A 24,000-nucleotide genomic window follows, 5' to 3' on the forward strand; every position below is an offset into this window, starting at 1 on the left:
AACACCACGGGTGTTAAATCTAACACCGATCAAACTTCAATAAAGGACCACAGCCACAGGTGTTAAAAATGCACTGTGATGGTATTGAAAAGTGTTCACCTGACACTTCGTGGTGTTATTTTGACACTGTACTAGTGTTAATTCAAAAATGACACCACATGGTGTTGATTTGATATTTGTTGGTGTTAATATCAATGGTTTAACACCCGTCCAGCTTCAATAAGAGACCACACCAGCTGGTGTTACTGTGGTGTAAATCTATTTTCACATTTTTTCAAAAATCTAGTATTCTAATGTAAAATTCTTGATCGTCTTGTTTAAATTAAAAATAAAAAAGAAGTTCAGTTCAGTTCAGTTCAGTTCAGTTCAGTTTTCATTTCTGCATTTCAGAATCAATACAAATCAACAAATCAACAAAATACTTACATAGTCATTTACACAGCTAATATTCGTAACGTTTGGATCTTACATACATTTTCTTTTTTTCAAGAACGAATATCTTATATGAAAGGAAGCAATAGGAAATGATAAAAATGAAATGCAGGGGACCATCATCATAAGCTAAGCTTGACGAGGAAGATGGCCCCAGGTAAAGAGATACATAAAGAAAATCTTGCCACTCACTGAGTGGGAAGTAATTGTGCGAAGGACGTGCGGTGCAGTGCGGTGTGCATTGTGTTGGGATGAATCATCCCAAGTGCAGTTACTAAGAAACTCTCTTCAAAAAACAGTTTAAAATTTGGAAATGACACTCGGAGGTGTTAATTTAACACCATAAATTAGCACCGAAAATTTAGCACCAGCTCGGTGTTCACTATTTAACACCGGACTTTTTGCAGTGAAAGTATAGAAGCTGAAAATAAATGTTATTTCGTTTCATCGCTTATCTGAATTACTGATGTCAAAATTGGTAGGTAAACAATGTAGCGTACGCTATGGTGGTGGGACAAAACAATTCAAAATACTAATGGATCATTGTGTTTCGTATTTTGTTAGACATTCATCTTCAAAACTCCACATTTCTATGTGACCGCTTAACCAAATTGAATGGGGTTTTCTGCAAAATAAAGCTAAGATGTTATATTTTAAGACCCTGAAGTAGCATTTAGAGCATGTAGAGGGTGTAATAAAATTGGGTGTTATCAATGCAAAAATCCGATTGTATTTTTTTTTTTTTTTTGGGGGGGGACATACTGTATGACAGAGACGGAGGGAAAAAACAGACAACAAATTCACGTCAAGGTCTCACACCTTTATCTACAGTGGACCAGTCCGATATTTACCACTTTTTCCTCAACGTTAGATGAAAAAAATAAATGGGGATTTACACATTTTTCTCTTCCCCTTTTTTGGCAAACAAACTTGTTAAAAACTAATTTGGTGTGGATGATGAGAATGAATTCCTCTACAAAACCCATTTCATTCGGAGGTTAAACACGATGTCTTTTACATTTAGAGAACTAATGTTTTGTTTTACTGTATGTTAGCGTAGATTTAGAGACGTTTGAAAATGTTTGAGCAGGGAAAAGAAAAGAAAAAAACCTGCAGATCTTTTTTAAAGGAAATCTGAGCGCAGTTGAACAGAACCAGATCTTTGCAAATTTCAGAATTAGAGTAAAATAAGTCTACTAATAGATATGAAATTTTACTACAAACTCTGAATCTTTGGTGTACTTTGTACAACATACACAAAAATTTATATGAAACGTGCGTCAATAGATTATGTAGAAAATGTTTGCCTGACGTATTGTGTGAAAACTACGAAGGTAAAGGCAATTATATACGACTTAAAGTACAAGTCCACCTTCATAAGCATGTGGACTGCGAGAATGTAGCAATATTAGTAGAACACATTAATGAGTGTTTGAGTAAAATTAGACAATCCTTTCAAGAGTTATGAATTTTCGAAATTTCAATTCCGCGATCGCTGGATGTAAAGCTTGTGATGTCATATGTGTAGAACAATATAAAGAAAATTAGGCCTATAGAGAAAATTCAACATAATTCTACTTTTCCAGCACACATACACAAAAAAGTACATGACTTGCCTCTTTCAGAAGGCAGGGAGAGTAATATTACCTTTAACACATTTCGGTGACAGTTGAGGCCACGTGTATTTTCTTTTTAACGAAGAAATTTTGTGGAATTCTCATATCACTCTACGCAAGTGACAACAAACTGCAGTACTCTTCTTGTCCAGCAGTGACTTCACAGAAACTTTAATAATTCATAACTTTTGAAATCCACATGTACATGAAGGTGGACTTGTCCTTTAAGGGTAATGACGACAAATCACACGAACACGCCTTGCGAAATGACATATGGTTGGCATCAACTGCTTACTGTACCATTTACTCATCAAGGATTAACCACAAAGGGTTGGTAAGTAGGACTCCCCCTTTGTATTACTAACGACCATGCACTTAACCGGAGGACTATTAATAACCAAGTAGGCCTTTGGCAGTAGTGATGACGTCATTTTCTCACAAGTCGCTCTATGCAAGGGCCGTGGATATGCCCCCCCATTTTGCCCATAATTCCGATAATCTGAATTTAACGCCGTAAAAACCCTAGGTTTTTCGCTCGATAAACAGATTTTTTTAATGCTTATCGAGCCGCAAAGCCCAGTTTGTTTTTTAGGAGAAACTGTGCGTATAAAGCGGAAAACGTAGTTTTTCGAGAGAAACTTGCGTATCGAGCGCAAAACCTAGTTTTTCTAGAGAAACTGTTCTTAGAGCGGAAAACGTAGTTTTTCGAGAGAAACGGAGCTTATCGAGTGGAAAACCAAGTTTTTGGAGAGAAACAGTCTTTATCGAGCGGAAAACCTAGTTTATCGCGATAATCTGAATTTATCGCCGAAAAACTCAGTTTATCAGGCGATAAACTAAGTCTATCGAACGAAAAACTTAGTTCATTGTAGTTTATTGCGGTTATCTGAGTTTATCACCAAAACACTGTTGATTATTTATTTGTTTATCGCTATAAACTTAGTTGTTCTTCCTTTGATAAACTGCGTTTTTCAGTTGATAAACAACTTTATCAATGAACACAGTTCCGCTCGAACAAGCTTCTGGAATCTTTTTACTCGTATAGCGGTGATTCATGGTACACGACAAGCCGTAGGAGGGCGCGACACCAAAGAATTGCGATACTCCGAGGACTGCGATACGGGGGAAAACTTACTTTTCGTTCGGCGTGCCGTCTCAAGATTATGGCAGTCAGAAAATTTGCGCCCTCTCTTGATCCATCGCAATTGGCAAATTATAGCACCTAGAAAAAAAAGAGGCAGAACTAAGACCACGAAATCGGGGAATGGCCCAGGGTAGCCTCCAACACACTCACTCTTGACTCTTCAGAAGAAACTAAAAAGACAAAGAAAAAAAAAACATCACTCTCCTAGAGTTTCGTCTATAGTGTGTGTGTGTGTGTGGGGGGGGGGGGGCAGTTGCTGCTATAAATGCAGGGTGTGTACAGTTCAGGTTGAGGTGAGGATTTAGCTTTTAACGTTTTGCAAGATATTCAGAAACCACTCTATGAGATGTCAAAGAGCATGCAATTCTAAGGGGTATCAAAAGTTTATTTGATGAAAATCGGTTTTGAAATGGCTGAGATATCCAAAAAACAAGGTGAAAAAAAGAGATCCTAATAAAAGGCATGGCCTGTCGCCTTTTATTATTATCACTTTTTTTGGATATCTCAGGCATTTGAAAACCAATTTCCATCAGATAAACGTTGAATCCTTCTGAAAATTACATGATCTTTAATTTCATAAGAGGTTTCTCATTATCTCACTTAGGAACATGAATCCCCACCTCAACAGAGTACTGTACAGTGCCTTTATTATGACAGCTCTTAAACCGGATTCCTTATTGCATTTTGAATGAATTACTTACAATGTAATGCAGTAACAGACCTGCAAACCTTCCTGAGTGAAAAAAAATCAGTCGACGTTTTGGCTAGGAAATAGGAAAGAAAGAGCACTTCCCATATAAATGTGTAAACTTCCCATATAAGTGTGTAATAGAATATTCTCAAGAAAAAAAAAATAAGGTAAGTCCTGTTGAAACAAGAGCGGGAAATGGTCAAAATTCAGATTCTTTTCTCGAAATTCAAAATGGTTGGGAGGTCTGCCGGAAGATCTGACATCTGTCATGTTTATAACGAATTCCTCAATAATTTGTTCCAGGAAAGGGCCTATATGTTGCGTTTATTCAACTAGTGCAAATAGTATTGTTCATAATCATTTCTTTCATTTTTTTCCTTGTCAATTTTATAACTGGCAAGGGAACGACGTCATCTCATTTGAATATCTGTTGGATGTTGTTTACAGGAATCAATGCTGTAAGACGGCCATAGTCGTGTGTCGATGGCACTGTTCAAACTATCCCACATCAGTCGTCACTGACGGGCAGTAACACCAAGCGTTGGCACGTATTTTTCTTTTCTTTTGATTCAGGTGAGTGTACAAGAAAGCTAAATTACGAAAGCAATGCCTTTGTAATCCAAATATGAAGAACTTTCAACCAAAAGGCCTTAGATTCGTTGAAAAATTATGGATTTAGCGCCTTTTGGTGGCAAGCTCTTCATATTATTGCAGATGGAGTGCAATCCGTCAAAATCCAGTAACACTTCAGTGTAATTAGACGAATATCAGACAGTCCGTTCAAAATTCATGCAATTCTAAAGTTTCGGTGTCTTCATACGTTAAAATCAAAAGACCACTAAAATTCGTGATGTCACTGCAGAGTGCACCATAGAACGTTACAAAGAAAATGCCACAAAATCTCATGTTTTTATCAAATCAAAAGTGCTCATTCCTTTACTTGTTATGATATCATAGGATGCATATTTGATATTATCCTCCTGCTTTCTGGAAGAGGGAAGTCAAATGCGCTTTTAACATATTATACCAGAATGAAAATTATATTCTATTCTGCTTACATTCTACGAGCTATGTGCATTCATCTGTAACTACTTTAAACCAATTTACCCTCAATCTGTAGACCGTAAATCCACTCCATGCACAAACCACTGACTATTCCCCGATTATCCATAACAACCAATAGAAAGGCTTTTTGGATTACCCCTTTCTCTGCAGGATTAGAGAACTGTGGACAGTGTGTAGAATGTTATGGGGGTTTCTTTAGCAGTCTCGGAACTCAAAGGGGTAATTAAATACCGAGATGTTGGTACTTTTTAATAGCTGTCGGGTCCTGATACTGATTATAATACTTTTATTAACACTTGTCAATCTATATGAAAAAGGCACTCAAACAATATTTGTTAATATTGTTTTTTTTTTTCTTGGCAGGTAACCACGGGCGTCCCGCTGACGGATTAAAAAATAAAATGGTTGTAGGATGGGCACGATACAATCCGTTTAGAAGGAAGTTTTGTCGGCTAATTCTCCTGGTCGTCATTATCCTGAATTTCGGCATCGCGATCCTGTTCCCCAAGAAAGTCTTTTCTGATGGAATGGCGCGAAAGTTGGTAGCTGACCAGGACATACCCAGGAGCACGTCTGTAGTAGACGAGCGAAATTCAACCGTTGGTGGCGCTCCATCGATTGCTCCGAACTTGACAGTGCACGCCATGACGACGGCGAAATACACCTCCAGTGGGGACGCTGTCACTGAAGGCACGAAGCATGTCAATCCGCATGACTTCAAGTACGTCTACAACGAGCCGGATAGGTGTGAGAAGGGGGAGAATGCTAGCGACGCGTTTCTCCTCGTTTTGGTCTTGTCAAGTCCTGATCACTTCAAACAGCGTACAGCTATTCGCGACACCTGGGGCGGCGTGGCCAATGTAGATGGCCACGATGTTCGCGTCCTCTTTCTACTTGGGCAAAATAGTCCCGCCAACGGCACCTTAGAGTCACTCGTGAGAGCAGAGAGTGAGCAATTCCACGACATCATCCAGGAAGATTTTATCGACTCGTACGAAAACCTGACTTTGAAGACGATCGCGGTTATGAAGTGGGCAATGACCTTCTGCCCCAAGGTCGCCTACGTCATGAAAGCGGATGATGACGTACTGTTGCATATTTATAACTTGGTGTGGTTTCTGTCCAATCAGACGGCCAGTACTCTGAATAACTACATTCTCTGCGCGAGGTTTGCGGGGGTGAAGCCCATCCGCGATCCCAAGAACAAGTGGTACATGCCCGAAAGCCAGTTCCCCGGTGATGTGTACCCAGTCTACTGCTCAGGTCCCGGCTATGTGATGTCCTCCGATCTCCCCGCAGTGATCTACGAAGCTTCTCTGGACACTCCGGTCATACGACTCGAGGATGCCTATGTAGGGGTTTGCCTCAAGGGTCGCGGCGTGTCTGTCATGAATCACGAAGGTTTCTACTTTTTTACACAACCCTACTCATTTTGTAATCGACGATCGACGATGATTTTATGGCATAATACAGGACCGGATCAGATGCGGAAATACTGGGGTTCCCTCTTCACAGAAACGTGCGAAAATTAAAAGGCATCTCGTAAGAACAGAGGCAACAATTCAATTCAACTTATTTTGCAGTAGGCCTATTCAAATGGGTTATTCAATGACTGATTCAGAGGTGCAGCGGAGCATATTGAAAAATAAACTCACAGTTCGTTCGTCTCTTTAATTGCTTTTGCTGAAGAGTGCAGTCCGACCTTCCGCAATAGCTGGTGAACAAATTCAAGTTTTTGCTGTAAATGTTACGGTATTCCTGTGTGTTACATGAGACATGTTTCTTGAATACAACTAAAAATATGCAAATTAAACATTAGCCGACGAAATCGTCTGGTAAGACACCTTCCGCACACATCACTGAAACTCCGTAAAACGAAGACTTACTTAATCTCAACTGTATAGAGTTAAGTTAACCTGATACACGTAGTGCATTATGGTGACTTTTCAGGAACAGAATGGTTGGACGCTGCTTCATTTTTTCCCTTTCAGAAGACGATGAAACCTATAGGCCGGAATTCAGGAAGGCGGTACAAGGACAGTATAGTTTGTATGGGGCGCCAAGTGTCGTCGCATGGCCTATTTCGTTAACGAAATGGTCATTTCGTTAACGACATGACTGTTTTCGCATGGCCCATGGTTTAAGCCGTGGTTTTCGTTTTGTCCATGGTTTCAAACATGAACAAAGAAACCACTGACAAAGATTGTACCACCTTCGAGAATTCGGACCTTGGTGTTCATTTCAGTAAAGACCAAGAGGACAACTGTGAAAGGCGTGTATCTTTACATTATCTTATTTGAATTGTGGCTGCGACCAAAGTTTGTTTTGTGACAGCGACATATTCACGGGAACAATTCGTCAATATTCTTATTTTTGTTTTGTCTTGTTTTGTTTTTGTTTTTAAAGGGCCAAGAATTATCTGTATCAAATTTATACTTTTCTATATTTACATGTAATTACTATAAATGTTCAAATTGATTTGAACTTTGTTTGGTAGATCGCTTTTACCCTCGCTGGATCACCAAAGAACGTTTTTTCAGTTAGTTGTTCTTTTGACCACAGATTCAATTTACCTAGTTTCAAACACATTTCATAATAGTTTTAATAATTTTGATAATAATGATTTTCATCTCCTATGGCGACCAGGAATGATATCTCGTAGTGCTTTGTATTCAGCGGAAAAGGCGCTCTCAAAGTATTAATTATCATTAGTAGTAGTAATGGCCAAATTGTTACGTCAAGTCTGCAACGCGGAGAAACTATCAATTTCTACTTGTCATGGCAATACAAACACAAAAACATACGTACAAACAAATAGAGAATTCATTTTGAGTATACAGAAATATCCGTGGATATTGTTTAAAGGTACACGTCCTGAGGGCCTCAAGAGGGCACTGTGGGATTACAACGATCATAATAAATGTATATGATATACGACACTGACAATGATGATTACCATAATTATCTTCGTTAATGAAATTTAAATGTCAAACAAAATTTTTAACGCGCAGCTTTCTAGCAAGCAAATTCTGCCTTGGACAGATCCGTATGTCGTAACCAGGAGCAGTTAAAGGCCGATAGTGATGACGCGAACCTAGTTTGACACTATTGGACCATTTTCGACATACTCGCCTATAACTTATCGGTTTTATTCGGACGTTGAGAACATGGCAGATACATAAGCATGGGTTAATGCAACAGGCGTCGTCCTAACATTCAATTTCGTTTTCCTTTTTATGCTCGAATGGCTGAAAAACGGACATTCATTTTTTTTTATAAAACTAATATTGACCACTTCGAAATTTGACGTTATGCACTCGTCACGGTGCTCATCAGACAAGAATATTATTTCAGTATGTTGCACCGTTGCCTAAAGTTTACGCATAGGATTTATTATGCTCTGTGATTCCCTAACTGTGAGGAAGAATGATGCGGGTTTTTTTCTTAATACTGTGCCTAATTGAGTGATCACATCTTCCTATATACAATGAAATAATACTACCATGGCAATCAGAACTTTAATTTTCGATTAATTATGTTTACATTTATTTTTCTCCAGTAGTTTATAGACCCTGTTTCTGATTTGGACGTTTACAAGAGTTGATTTAGACATGAACATGCACATAATCACGCATAAAAGGAATATGAAAATAAGAGTGAAGATTACGAAACTAACCCCGGTTGCAAAATAATCTCTGAAATTAGTCACATTTTCAGTACCTATGTAAATATGATGTTTGTTTTCACATTCCGTGGTGTGTTGTATTGTTATCGTTGAAGACTGCTTCAAAGATAAAATCATTAAAAAATTGTATATATTATGTAATTCATGTGCTATGTCTTAGAAATGTTAACAGCGTGAACTCACGTTTATGTGTATCCTAATTTGGTATATTATACTCGGAAGATCCTGGATGAGTGACGAAAATGAGGGACTTCAATATAAAGGGCAAAAGCAAACAAACAAACAACGTTTAGATAAATTCACAGGTGATACATTTTTGCTCCTGCAACAATGATTATTGCTCCGGTCGTACGTTCTCTAAGGACTGAAGGTTAGGGTTTGGGTTGTTATAGGATTTTAGGTTTAGTTTCATGTGAGGATTATGATGAAAGGTAAAGTTATGTTTGTGGGTGGGTTTTATATTTGGCTTGGTGTGCAGATATTTTATGGGAGCAATTCTCGCATCAGCTTAATGTCATGGAACCAAATATGAGTTATATCAATAATTGGTTCAAGGAAGAATCCTTACATCAACAGTATTCTATGGGCATTATATTATATTTATTTAATTTCTAATTTAATTTTATCATTTTGATGTGCTTAATGAGACTCATTTCTTCGTAAAGTGCAAACACGCAAAAGTGTTTTTTAGATTCAAGGAAATCTTTTGCAGAACTGTAAATGATATCGACATTATGCCAATAAATAATCATTTTGATTGCTATTTGTGAGTCATAGAAAACAATCAGTTTAACACTTAAAACATCATTATCCCTTATTCGAACTCAATATGTAAATGCAAAATAGTTTTCAATGTTTATGAATTTCATGAGTTTTCAATGTTCATCTTTAAAAGATTTACTACTATACAACCGCCTAAAATTGAAAATCATTTCACTGTAAGAACTTACACTTACGTATCTTCGTCCATACCGTCATTCAGAAATACATTATGTTTTGTATATTATTAGTAATGTTTATGGAATGAACAGCTCACACGCCACTGTTCTCTCTTGTTCTATGGGAACATCTCCGTTTATTAGCAAAGAATTAAGCTTTATTCAACATGTCCCATACTATTTTGTCAAGATCTGTTAACGGAATGTGTTGAAGATTAGTTATATATATATATATATATATATATATATATATATATATATATATATTTACATATATGATATATAGTTGCATCTTTTGCGCTTTCCCGTTATTCCTTTTCACTGAATTTTAAGACTTTTAGGTGTGTATGAAAGTGTGCAACTCTTTTATAGATTTCGTTCTGTTATTTCACTGTGATCAATAAATGCATTACCAAAAAAGGAAATAGGTCTGAGAAGAAGATTCCCCCCCCCCCCCCTCATGGAATTTTCTTGTACCTTAACACTTGCACGACTGTATTATGATTTCCATCTGCTTCTTTTTACAAGCTGTTTATTTTCGGGACAACTGTTGAGAATAAAGTAACCTTTTTTAATGTTTAAAATTGCCCGTTTGGTTGTGTCTTTCTTTCTTTCCTTCTTTCCAATGTCGGAAACTTGTCTTTAATGGAAATGTTAAGCCCATCAGCTATTCAGGTGCAGAATGCGATCAAGCGCTGAAGCATAATTATTAGACAAAGACATTAAAGTTCCAGTTTACCTTTGGGAATAGTGATTTAAAATTTTTTCAAGATATGACATATAATACATATGTGTAGGTCTGTTGTACCACAAAACATCATTCATGTACAATTTTCGCGATTAAGCCTAAAATATAAGGAGATATCTGTACTTTTCTCAATAAACCGTAACTGTATATGGTTTAGTCTGGAAACATTTTTATCATAACTTTTGTTCACATTCTGTATACTTAACAATACTTAACATCGATTTTACAGATTGAAATTTTTACAGTGGTTATTTCTATCCCTAACTCACATTTAAAAACTATTTTGAAGCATTAATGCTGGGTTTTTGTTTCATCTGCAAATGGTAAATTATGCCTTTAACATTGCCTTCGCTGTCACGGTGTGCATACACTTGGATATCATAATCACAAGATGCAGAATGATATAAATATAAATATAAATATAAATATGATACATATGTATATTGTATTATATTGTATTATATCATATCATATCATATTACCTTATATATAATTTACACATACATACACACACACACACACACACACACACACACACATTTGTTTACATGAATCAAAAAACATACTAGTTGAAGAAATACATGGGCAAAGTGTGAGTGAATCATAAGAAAGAAAAGGTCGGAAATGGAGGGGACTGCTAAAAGCCATTTTAAGGCCATCCCAAGGCACAAGGTATTGGGCATGAAAAAGAAGGGCTTCTCGGCAATGACATGGAGTTAAGAACAACGCCCTCTGTGTAACCCCACTCTCAAAACTCATTATGGACAACGGAGAATAGACGAAGTGGACTATGAGTGTCAGTGGAGATATATATTGGAATCGAATTGACTGACCTGTCAAGAACTCTGAGGTTGTACTGTATGGCTGGTGGATTGTAATCGCTTCCACCGAGGAAGTTCTGTTTTAGCCAGCGTTGGTCTCTGTGTGTGTGTGTGGTGTGTGTGGTGTGTGTGGTGTGTGTGTGTGGTGTGTGCGTGTGTCTGTGTGTCTGTGTGTCTGTCTGTGTGTCTGTCTGTCTGCTGGCAAAATATCTCAAAAAGTTTAAGGGTGTGTACAGTTCTGGTCGAGGTGAGGTTTTAGCTTATAACGTTTTGCGAGATATTCAGAAACCACACTATGAGATGTCAAAGAGCATGCAATTCTAAGGGGTATCACAAGTTTATTTGATGAAAATCTGTTTTGAAATGGCTGAGATATCCAAAAACAAGGTGAAACAAAGAGATCCTAATAAAGGTGGGGCATGTAGCCTTTTATTATTATCACTTTTTTGGATATCTCAGCCATTTGAAAACCAATTTTCATCAAATAAACATTGAATCCTTCTTAAAATCACATGCTCTTTCATATTTCATGAGAGGTTTCTCATTATCTCACTTCGGGATGTTCAAAACATGAATCCCCACCTCAACCACTACTGTACAGTCCCTTTAAGGTATGTATACAATTTTCATGAAATCTTGATATTGACAGCAAGGATTAGTTATCTAATTTTGGCAGTGATCAGGATTGAAGTCTAGATCTATGATTTAAAAAGAAAGAAAAACAAATGCAACGATTCTATTTTTTCATCGGTAACAATCATTTTGAACACTAGATGGCGTGCTTGCTTTTGTGGCTCTCAGAGCCATTGTGCTATTGGCCAGAACGTATCATGGCAGAGGCAGTTACGACTAGTTTGCAGTGAGGAGAGTATGTTTTGACTGTCAATTATAGTGTAGTCTATCATTATATGGAAATATAATTCATAAGTATAATAAATATGAATATATTTAAATAAATAAATAAATATATATATATACATATATATAAATAAACACTATATTGAAATTATATATATTTATGTATATATGTATATAATTTATGTATATATGAAGAGCTTGCTTCCAAAAGGCGATAAATCCATCATTTTTCAATGGATTTAGCGCCTTTTGGAAGCAAACTCTTCAATATATACCTCTATATATATATATATATATATATATATATATATATATGTATTTATATGTTTTACATATATTTTATATATAGGATGGAAATCACAATATGGGGGAAAATGACCTGCATGGCGGAGGTCTCCATTCTCTCCCGAGTGCTTTTCTAGCTGCTACATTTTTTTTTTCAAATCGATGCATGGGTGCATGACCTAGCGTGTCAAGAACAGATGATACTCATGTAACTGATATTATCCCATGGTTGGGGGGGGGGGGGTGATTAACAACCAGAGTTAGAAAAGAGAGGGTATAGGAGAAAGGGCCGGTGTGGGCCATCGTGGTTGTAGAATGTTTGTTATCTCATGTTTATTGTGGTTGTACAATTGTATACGCTACCGCCACACGTATATATAGGTGCTCATGTTCAGTGAATGAAATTGGGTTCAGGGCGGGCAGGTCTTAAAAATTATAATAATGGCCCTAATTACCCAAGTTAGTTTTTTTTTTTTCATTGACAGCACCTTTCTTCCAGAGGGCCCGATATCATTATCTTCACCCCAACATTTCCAAGTAGGCCCTACTCATTTTCACAAACAGGTCGAGAGGCACACCATGAGTAAACGTACATTCTTAACATGATTTTTATCTGCTTCTTTTTACAAGCAAACATTTATTTTCCGCGCGATATTTTCTATACTCCTGAAGATAAAGTAACCTTTTTGATGTTCAAAATAGCCTGTCGGTTCCGTTTGGTTGCTTATTATGTTCATTTGTTTCATGTCGAAGAACTTGTCTCTAAATGAAACGTTATATCATCATATGAACATCAGCTACTCACGTGCTGTATGCAATCGAGCGCCGAACAATGATGATCAAATAAGGACATTAACATGGTCTCCACTGTAGTGTACATACACTTGGATATATATAATGAAAACAAAGAGAAAACTGACCAGAAACGATGACAAAATCGTGAAACCTTTGATTTTTTTCAGTATATCTGTATTTTAAGTAATCATTATTCATAAAATAATTATGCATATATAGGGCTATATTTATAATTTGGGGCATAGGGGGAATTTCCATGTGAAAACCAGGTATCCTAAGGGGAATCCGTCCTTTGGGCGAAATATTCGATTCCCCTTAGCGTTTTCAACGCTTGTTTACGAGTTTTCCTGTACCCTACACCCTTGAAACTGCGCAAAATGAAATGTAGAGGGCAGCAGAGAATATTGCACGATGGGAGAGTTCTCCTATTATAATGCACCCTATATTTTGCCACATGGATTTGTTATATAATTCACCTTAGGGCATTTTGATGCACAAAGGACAATTGTTAATGAAAAAATAAACAAAAAAATCTATGAAGCAATATTAATCATATACTTCAAAGGAAATAATATCCTTTGGTTATACAGTGAGGTTTAGATAGGCTACTAGTTTTCATTTATCAATTGTGGGATCAGTTGTTTCATTAAGATGTTTGTTTTTGTCTTTTTAATAAAATTCTCCCTAATTACCTAATTATCATTAAAAATGTTGACAAATTATTGAATTCCTGAATATGCCCCAAAATAGCATTATATATATAGATATATTTTATACTATGGCCCGCATCTGGCCTTCGTCTATGTCGACAGTGTATACATTGTTGATAAAGACCTTGTTGGAACTACAAATGACGTACTCGAGACTCCTTCTACTTATAATAACATTCGAAGCCCAACACGTGGAAAATTCATAGATTTGTTATATATATATAATATATAATCATATATGAGATTTAACGTATTGGCTCCAAAAAGAAATGAAGAATGATCCGTAATGCATTTTTGACCGATAAAGCATAAATTTGTTCGAATCAAATTTTCGGCGTCCTGCGCCTTCTTCGGAAATCTTGACAACGACGGTATCAAAGTTTGTTTCTTCTTCATGTATAATATATAAAATTGATACATATAACAACAACAATAATAATGACGATAATAATGGTAATATCCATAATAATAATGATAATAGTAAAAATAATAATAATAATAATAATAATAATAATAATAATAATAATTATAATTATAATAACAATAATAATGATAATGACAAAAATGATAATAGTAACGTAGGCCTATTCTTTTATCCAGGGTAGCCTCTTCGGCGTTGCCACTGCTCTCTAAAACCGGAAGATCCTGCCATTATTATTACCCCACCATTGCCAGGCACCCATTTATACACATGGGTCGAGAGAGGGACATAGTGGTAAAAACATCTTGTCCAAACACTGGAGGAAATGGAACTCGGATCCTCCGATTGGGAGTCAGGAGTCTCATTCACTATGCAACAGCGCCCCCACACATGTACATAGAATGCACATAATGTATTAAGATGTCTGCAACAACAACAACAACAACAAAAACATAAGAAGAATTAGATATTCGATAACCAACAGGCAAATTAGACCTACAGTGTTCTGCAAACATATAAACCAAAGTGACTATCTTTTAACCCACTGAAGATTAGTCCCAAATATACTCGGGCAGGTGTCTATGGGAAATGTGTATAGCAAAATCAGCCTCAATGGGTTAAAGGTACTAGGAAGATCTGCATGAAGACGTTTACAACACGATACCAACTTTACTGCATACCTTACTATCACTCAATGTATGTTCGAATTAAAGATGGAAATATACGGGAATGGAAATTATTCTTGAAGACAAAAATAAAGAAAAGAAACTGAGAAAATTTAGAATAATAAGATTATCCTTGTTGAGATCATCTTCCTTAGCACACGAAGTTGTTGTACTACAGTGTACTTGTGACAGGAATGGATGCATATGATTATTATGACCTGCTAACAGTACCTGCCCGAGGGTATGTACACAGACTACCATGTAATTATTTTGCCTGGGTTATTTTGCCTTCAGCATTTCTAATCATCCCCCCCCCCCCCAACTTACTGGTATGAAATTGCCACCCAGGCAACGGCTTTTCATGGGATTGCTCAAAACTTTATAAATTCATAGCTTTGCACAGATTGTCCTATTTTTTTAACCATCCCCATGGTAAGACTTTCTTATGTCCCCCAGCAGTCAGTCCAACCATTTCCAGCCATTTTTTTTTTTTTAAATCTAATATGGTTAGCTCTTCACACTGATGTGAGCCAAGCCCACACAGATTGTGAACGCGGGGTGTATTACTGACCGTACATTTTAACGAGAGGCTAACCAACAAAATGAAGATTTTTTTTTCTTTGTCTTAGATAACACCAGCCACATCATACTGATACTTATCGATATTACGAAATAATGGCTGGAATTTTTGTAGCGCAAAAGCCAAAACAATGAAGACGCAAAAAATGTTGGTGTGCTGGCCATATTCGAGAAACAAGGATAATAGTTATACATGTAATATTAAAGTGAGTGCGCACGACTTGATCTGAAACGTGATCTGTGTGAATGTTCTACTATCAAGTAAGGCCGTGTCACACCTTTCCTGGCAAGCCCTGCGTGCGACTTGCAAAGAACAATTTTCACTACCCGGAGGTCCCTGCAGATGACCCGCACATAACAGTACCTATCACGTATCTCACCCTTAGCCGCCCGGAGGTGCGCACGCAAATTCTTTTTACCCGCAGCTATATGTTTAGGCCCCGTCACACCTTTCCGGGCAAGCTAAGCGGGCTTGTTGCGTGTGGGGATTAACCAGCATACCGGCAATTTATTTTCCCGCAAGTCAACCCGCAAAACTTTCCCAGATAGGCCTGCGGAATGGCAAGTCCTTGAGCATGCTCAAAACTTGTTCCGATTGAGTCGCGGGGGTTTGCCCACAGAACACCAGTAGGAGACCCTTACCGGCAGCACCTCGCAGGCAACTCCAACGCAGGTACTTTGCAGTACCCGTAAATCGCTCGTAACATAAAACGGATCGGTTTCAAAGCTCTCACGTAGGTCACACGGAATACACGCAAGTAGGAGGTAAGTAGCACGCGTCTAGCAGGTAAGACACAAGTGCGAAACTCGCAATCATTCTTGTCCGCTCGCAGAAAATTCTCCTGCGTGCTGGAAAATCCCTACTTGCAACAAGCCCGCGTAGCTTGCCCGGAAAGGTGTGACACGGCCTTTAGCCTTTTGTAAAGGCGGCTCGCAATGGACTCGCGGGCGGTGGACTCGCGCGCACTAGCGATCGGATGTCTCCAAAGAGGTTCTATCCACCTCTTTGGATGTCTCGCAGCTCGCCGGTTGCGCGCTGTGTGTGCGTGTGTGCTGGAATTATAGCGAGCTGCCTTTACAAAATGCTAACTATTAATAAATAAATGGTTGCCATGCAAATCAAATTTATGTCTATAGTCACATATTGGGGGGGGGGGGGGGGGGGGGGAGGGGGGTCCCGCGATCCCGGGCATTTAACAACTACCCAAGGTCAACTGTGCTGAGCTTTCATACCTAATTCATCATAATGATAGCCATAGCAGCTGACACTGTCTTTTCTGTCAATAGTTGCTGTTCAGATGTATGGCCCAGGCACGATGGGGGTGAGGCTGCAGCTGCAGGCTCCTAGGTAAGTCGTCGTTGGCCTAGGACACAGCTTTACCTGTCCAAGGAGGTCTAGATCTAAAGTTTACATTTCTTCTTTTCTTTTTCAGTACAGTATTCTCTTCTCACGCCGCTCCTTGCGCAAGATATAACCGTGTTGGGGAATATCCGCGGTTGGGGAATCCCCGAACGCACATACATCACGCATTTCGCGCGCTTTCTCTTTGATACACAAACCTATGGTATGACCAAGGGAATAACTCACTTAGGTAATGACGTCATGCATGAGCCACTACTGTTCGTATGACAACAATGCAACGCACGAGCTGGATGTCATATAAAAGGCGACCTACACCAACTCCTGCAAGTCAGTTCTGAAAGTCTCTCAAGAGAAAGTCCCGCAGAAGAATCCTGAAAATTACTAGCTCCACGATTCTAAGAGCCCATATTACAACAAGTGTAAACAATGGCCTGCCTAGCACAGTCGTTAAGTGTCATTCTGTGTGTGATGATCATCTCACAGGGTAAGTGAATTTTAATTTCTTGTTCTCTCGTTATCCGTGAGGTTTATTTAATTTAGGGCCCCCTTTTTATTTATTTTTATTTACTTACTTATTTCTCTCTTTCTTTTTTTTTTGGGGGGGGGGGTGGTCGGTAGTTATGTTTGCCAATAAAGATTGCCTGGCTATAACCTAAAGAGCGCCACTGTCTACACTGTGTTCGGGCTGACCGCAGCTGTTAGCCTAAATAAGCCGCAATACAATTACAAGCCATATCTATACATTTGTGTGTGTGTGTGTGTGTGTGTATGTGTGTGTGTGTGTGTTTGAGGGGGGGGGGGCGGGGGATGAGGGTACTAGGGGCGAATCTTGTTATAACACGAATACAAAGTACTTGATAGGTTAAACTTTCATAAATTCAAAGCTCATTATTACAACGAAGTTTCGTTAATACGTTTTAACGTAACTTAGTTATGATACCAGGGGAAAAAAAAAAAAAACATAAGTCCCAATTATACGCGTTGATTAAACGATCGGGTTCGCCTTTGCAAAGAGAAAAGTAACAAGAAGAAGAAGAAGAAGAAAAAGAAGAAAAAGAAAAAGTTCACCAGCATGACTAGATAGGAAGCTGAACGCTCTCAAGCGTGTGAATGGAATCTGCCCAGGAAATGAAAGTGTGCACTGTAGATGCGGGTACGATTCCTGTTGCTTTTATTTTGTCCTCGCGTAGAAATTTGAATGTAGATGCCGACCAAAGTCCATAAGAGAAAATTTCGATCGATCGATCGATCGAGAGAGGGGAAAAAAACCCACACAAACATGATATTTGGATTTTTCATCGATACAGAAAAAAAGTAGTATACATAAATCTATCGACATGCTAAAGTTTGACATGTCGATAGATTTATGTATGTTAATTTTTGTGTATTTGTGTTTAAAACAGTCCGTCGAATAATCATCTATACTTGCATAACTTTGAAAAGGGTCTCCAAGGGTAGCCAAATTTTGGCTTGTTGGCCGTTCTTATATACAAATACTCAATTGTGTTGTAGTGATTATTATTATCATTATTTCAAATATTATCACAATCATAAATTGATATATATTATAAACATGTAATAATACGTATAATAAATATATATTTGAATATGTATATATTATTATATCATTTAATATTCTTCCTTTCTGTGCCAAGTAGGCCTAGAGTGTATAAGTCCCCCTGGTATTCACCGAACCGTCAACTCGTCTCGCTCGTAGAAATATATTGTAATATAAGTGCAGCAACAGATGTATCCATTCTTAAAATATCTGGATGAGATTTAATTCGTTCAAAAGCAAAAAAAAAAACACAAAAAAACAAACAAACAAAAAACAGAGAAAATCAGTAATTGAATATATGTGATTTCTATATTTTGATATGCTCAGAATATTCCTTAATATGTAACAACTGCAGTGTCACTCAAAATATATATACAGCTGTATATATTTTGTCTATTTGATGATGATCGTAAAATGAAAAAGATGTTTATAGTTGTTGTTTTTTTTGCATTCAAACTCTTCTATAATATTTAAGTGTTTCATTAAACATTGCATTACGCCGTCCTGTGTGTGGCCAAGTTTGTCTGTTTGTTTTATGTGTTTTAAATCGTTGTGAAGTACTTTAGTATTACGCTGTTTCATGTATGGCGTTCATGTTATGCACATTATTATTGTGTTGCACTTTAGACACTAAGATTTAAAAAAAATACCTGTTTGTGGAACAGAATGAATAAATGATTGGCAGACTGACTGAACGAGCGAGCGAATAACGGATGGATAAATGAATGAATCAATATTATGAGTGAATGCACTTTCCAGCAAATTCCATGCAGCTTTTGCAACTCACCCCCCCCCCCCCACCCTCTTCTCCTGTTTGTCTTCCCCAACTTCCAACAGTGGTATCTAGCGCTGAAGATGTACAGACTTCTACTCACGCCATCGTTAACGAGACCGCCGTGTTGGTCTGCCCGATCATCAAGGATTTGGAGGTCCTGAGCGTCTATTGGGGCAAGGGTGACTGCGAGAATATCTTAGACTCTTATTTGACAGGGAGCTCCGAGGATTTCTGCCAACAAAGTGATCCTCAGAAGTACTGCATGGAGCAGGATTTCTCTCTGAACATCAGACGAGTCCAGTTTGAAGACTCCGGCCTGTACGCGTGCCAGGTATATAGACCCTGACGTTTCATTAATTATTATCCCCAGTCATGATGCGAACCGGTGATGCAACCTATCATAATATATCATCACCATAGCTCCCCGTCTAGGAAACGAATTGATCTGCGTTGGAAAGATTTGACAAATAATTGCACAGGAAACCATGCAATTACAAAAATGATTACCACAAAAGCAACAGTGATACTGTAAAACGAGGAATGTTCGCCTGCACTTTCATTTCGCGAATTTCGCGAGAGCCGAGATTCGCGGAGTTAAAATGCACGCGTAACATCTTGTCTACACTATTATGCATTGGATGTTAGAGGCAACTAATTTCATGCTGCGAATAGGGCCGTCGGCTCCCATTCGCGAAAGTTTCATGCCGCAAATATTTCATGTTTTAGAGTAATAGAAAATTCGCGCCCGAGCATCGTTGTTATTGCGTTTATGGAGGGGGGGGGGGGGGGTGATGTGCGAAAATACAACGAAATGGTATTACTGGTTTATCATTTCCCATATCCTTAAATTTTGTTTCACAATTCCTCCCACAGATGAATGACCTTTCCTTGATTTATTGAAATTCTATGATTTTCGAGTAGGCAACATATTATTACAGACATTGTGTGTCATTTGTTATACGTCATCTACCATTAACCTCACATAACGTAAACATTTGGCATGTGTTCGATAGTTCTGCATGTCATCAAACTGATCATAAGTTTTGCTAAGTTCTCAGCAGTGTGAATGGTCAAAGAGAAATACTTTAAAACTAAACGATGTGTGAATATTTTGATAAACAGGATACATCTAAAAAAAACATTTTCAGCATCAATCGTAATCATAATAATTTCCCGTTTTGCAGGTCAATTACAAGGGTAGGGGGAATAACTGCTGTCACGTCCAGCTGAACGTCACACTCGACCTACTGAGCTCGACAGCAAGTGCCCCGTCTACCATGGCGGTGACAACCAGCAGATCACCCTCGGACGAAGCATCAGCAGACCAGCTTTCGCACTGTGTTGTCACGCAGGCGAATGGAGTGACCACAGGTATAGCTATACCCATATCATAAAATAATAGCACTTAGTTTGTCCTAGACTGAATTTTGCTTCCTGCGAACCACGCAGAAAGACTTGCCTCAATCTTGCCGAACATATCAAACGATACCCTCATGCAGTGGTGGATCCAGAGGGGGGCGCAACCGGCGCACGCCCCCGCCCCCTTTATTTTTAGTGAAAAACAAAAGAAATAAAACGAAAAAAAATAAGTGAAACACGGAAGTGCCACCAGAAATATTAGTCACGCCCCCCCCCCTTTACAGAATTCCTGGATCCGCCCCTGCTAATGTATGCTTGCAAATCGGAGACTAAGACTGGAGACGTATTTACATGTAGTAGGAACTGGTAAATTGAACAACAGCACTCGTTAAAATAGTCCCTCAAGAGATATAGTCCTGTTTTGTTGTTGTTTTTGTTGCTGTAGTTGATTGTGATAAAACTCAACTTGTAGCCAGTCATCCCGACTGCTTGCTGTTCGTGTAAGATTGCCCTAAAATGTTACTGAAACGATTTCTCGTTTGTGACTAGTCACTGATCATGGTATAGTTTAAACACACACACACACACACACACACACACACACACACACTGACACACACACATCGTTCCCTAAGAAAAATAATGACATCATTATCTGTCCAAGCTGAGAAAAACGAATGAGGCCTTAAAGTTCTTTTCACTTTCTATTTTATAAGTTAACAATCCTCTCACCTTCATTGTGGGTTCAGTACCCCTCGTGGACAGTATCATAAGTAACAGTTCCCTCTTTGTTATTGTTGTTTTACTTTTAACGAATAACCAATCTTTGTAACTTGTTCTCGTCTTTTATACAGTTTGGATCCTGGCGCTGGTTAACTTGGCAGTAGCCTGGTTAACACTTACCTGAGGACGGACTGCTCCATACAACCATAATCTCGGAACAAAACGGGGTAAACAGACGGTCTGCTATAATGTGCCTTTTTAGTGCCTGATGAGCGGACACCACGTCTGGTCTGGACGGTCGTCGCGGCGCGGCGCCCCGCACACCTCCGTATCGATGGGAAGGCTTACTCCCAACTCTTACAGATACGCTTACAGAGTAAGCAGTCAACAGTCTGCTGTAAGGAATGTATGTTTTAACCCTTTCTGTGCGCTGGTCTTTGAACAGTGTATACAACGCTATGGGTTTTCCGTTCCAGTTGATGCTCAATGCACACAAAGGGTTAACAGCATTCCATCCATTATGTTTGTGCAGATTTTGTTATGAATATAGGGCCCTCTACAGTGAATGGATCCCATGACTAAATCCTCACTGAAGAACCTGTAACCCCAATTCCAAGAAAACTAAGAGAAACTCAGTTATTACCCGCAAAGGCCACTGGGGTATGACATCCAGAGAAAAATCCCGTTATACAATGTGTACGTATTGTCTAATGCGTTTCCACCTCACGTCCAAGCTATGAAATCACGGAAGAGAACATGGAGCTTATGAGACAACTCAATAGCAATAGCAATACTAGTGTCAAATATGCCAAAAAAAGACAAGAAAAGAGAAATATGCAATGATAACTTAGAAACAATGGTACCTTCTGTGTGTCTGGACTGTCAAATATAGAAGATGATAAGATTTTAATGGAAAAACATATATTTTATGTCGGTCGATTTGACAGCTCAGATCAGAATACGGGTAGCGGTGAGAAGATTACGTAATGGTAAGATTAAGAAAAAATTACTCTATCAATACTGTTTTATGTCGAATATTTTGTAATAATCAACATCAAAGGGAAATATCAAATAATGATGAATAAATTGCGCACAAATATAACGCTGGTTAGTTTCATTTTCTTTTCATGAAGTGAGCAACGGCAAAGCACTTTGATTTGTCTCTTTAAAAAGTTACTACTTTAAGACTTGAAGAAAATGCAGCATTCAGGTGATACCAAGTATCTTGTTAGGTGTGCTGTATTACTAAGAGGACGGAGATCTGGCTATTAAAGACAATGATTTAGTTGGCTGTGCAAAGCACTTTGATTTGTTTGTAAGTTTCTTTGAAAAGTTACTACTTTAAGAGTTGAAGAAAATGCTGCAACCAGGTGAGGGACCGGGTATCTCGTCAGGTGTGCTGTGTTGCTAAGAGGACGGATATCTGGCTAAGACAATGATTTAGTTGGCTGTGCAAAACACTCTGATTTTTTTTTGTAAGTTTCTTTAAAAAGTTACTACTTTAAGAGTTGAAGAAATGCTGCAACCAGGTGATACCGGGTATCTCGTCAGGTATGCTGTGTTGCTAAGAGGACGGAGATCTGGCTAAGACGATGATTTAGTTGGCTGTGCAAAATACTCTGATTTTTTTTTTTTTTTTGTAAGTTTCTTTAAAAAGTTACTACTTTAAGAGTTGAAGAAAATGCTGCAATCAGATGATACCGGGTATCTTGTCAGGTATACTGTGTTGCTAAAAGGATAAAGATCTAGCTAAGGCAATGATTTAGTTGGCTGTGCACAGAGCTCAAAAGTCTAATTTGTTATCAACCGGTAATCTCATTCAATTCTTATACGTCGGTATCGAAACGTCAATGTGTTGTGAATTCGCGCTGAGGAAAAAATATAGAAGCAAAGCCTGTAGGATTAGGACCCTTTACTTCATGAAAAAGAGAATACAATATACAAAGCGTCACCATTCTTATTCCCACCCATCGTCATGCATCGTCTCTTTGTCAAGTGATAGTCTTTCCGTACAGCCTGTTTGTTGATTTTATAGGATGCTACCATAATCTGGCTACCGCAGGCTACATGAAGAACGGTATAATGATATACATATGCTTGTTGGTTATAATCAACGTGATTTTTTGAAACGTTTGGGTCAAAGTAGAGAAAAAAAAAGAATCATAAAGACTCAAATGGGAGTCCTCAGTCCGCAATCCTTTCCCAAGACTTTAGTATAGCCGATGTTCCCACTCTTATCTGATTGAAAGCTTCAAGGTATAGAGCGCATTTGCGTGTGCTGGGGAGCCTTTTAGGACAGTGACCATGGTGACTTGATAAGCGTTTGGCATCGGGTATTCCCCTTGCTGTGCTATGGGGATTTCCGTTTGCCAATCTGATAGTCAACAATGGTGGGAATCCCATTACGTTAACTGCGTTAAATTCACCACGACATGACGAGATTACGTGATTATTGTTGCCGTATGCTATCTAAAGGCCTGGCTATTGAATAGATTCTTCTGTTCAAGAGGATAATAAACATTTTCAGGGACAAAATCCCAATGTAACGTTGCGAATTTGGTTTAGAAGTACGTGATACCAGGTTTGGAAATCAATCCTCCTAAAGTCACAGAAAATGTCAAAAGCCAACCAAAAGATGTATTTTGCAAGTGATTTGGACCATGTTTAATGTTGTATTGCTAGAATTTGAAACCCATGATTTGATGCCAACGAATGCAGGATTTTGATGTAAAGACGTCATTTCCTTTCATAACTTGCATATCTTGTGGA

The 24,000-nt window shown here is 38.3% G+C and overlaps 2 protein-coding genes across 2 annotated transcripts; both read left to right on the forward strand.

Annotated features, from left to right (window-relative positions):
* The first annotated feature begins 5,349 nt into the window (after positions 1-5,349).
* LOC139713188 (beta-1,3-galactosyltransferase 1-like) lies at positions 5,350-6,480 on the forward strand. The gene has a single exon (XM_071624934.1). The coding sequence runs from the start codon at positions 5,350-5,352 to the stop codon at positions 6,478-6,480; it is 1,131 nt and encodes a 376-aa protein (XP_071481035.1).
* A 10,653-nt stretch (positions 6,481-17,133) lies between these two features.
* Positions 17,134-22,373, forward strand: LOC139713176 (uncharacterized). Its single transcript, XM_071624923.1, has 4 exons — positions 17,134-17,300; positions 19,212-19,480; positions 20,334-20,520; positions 21,363-22,373. The coding sequence occupies exons 1-4, from the start codon at positions 17,243-17,245 to the stop codon at positions 21,413-21,415; spliced, it is 567 nt and encodes a 188-aa protein (XP_071481024.1). The 5' UTR covers positions 17,134-17,242; the 3' UTR covers positions 21,416-22,373.
* The last annotated feature ends 1,627 nt before the right edge of the window (positions 22,374-24,000 follow it).

Source organism: Diadema antillarum, unplaced genomic scaffold (genome assembly GCF_040938485.1).
Source record: "Diadema antillarum isolate AM-2024a unplaced genomic scaffold, OU_Dant_1.0 seq00001921_RagTag, whole genome shotgun sequence".
Taxonomy (NCBI): domain Eukaryota; kingdom Metazoa; phylum Echinodermata; class Echinoidea; order Diadematoida; family Diadematidae; genus Diadema; species Diadema antillarum.

Bases quoted from the DNA above. Each gene is read 5' to 3' on its own strand.
- LOC139713176 (XM_071624923.1), top strand. From the start codon at position 17,243: ATGGCCTGCCTAGCACAGTCGTTAAGTGTCATTCTGTGTGTGATGATC. The intron at 19,481-20,333 runs GTATATAGACCC...CCCGTTTTGCAG, and splicing joins CCGGCCTGTACGCGTGCCAG to GTCAATTACAAGGGTAGGGG. The intron at 20,521-21,362 runs GTATAGCTATAC...TCTTTTATACAG, and splicing joins GGCGAATGGAGTGACCACAG to TTTGGATCCTGGCGCTGGTT.
- LOC139713188 (XM_071624934.1), top strand. From the start codon at position 5,350: ATGGTTGTAGGATGGGCACGATACAATCCGTTTAGAAGGAAGTTTTGT.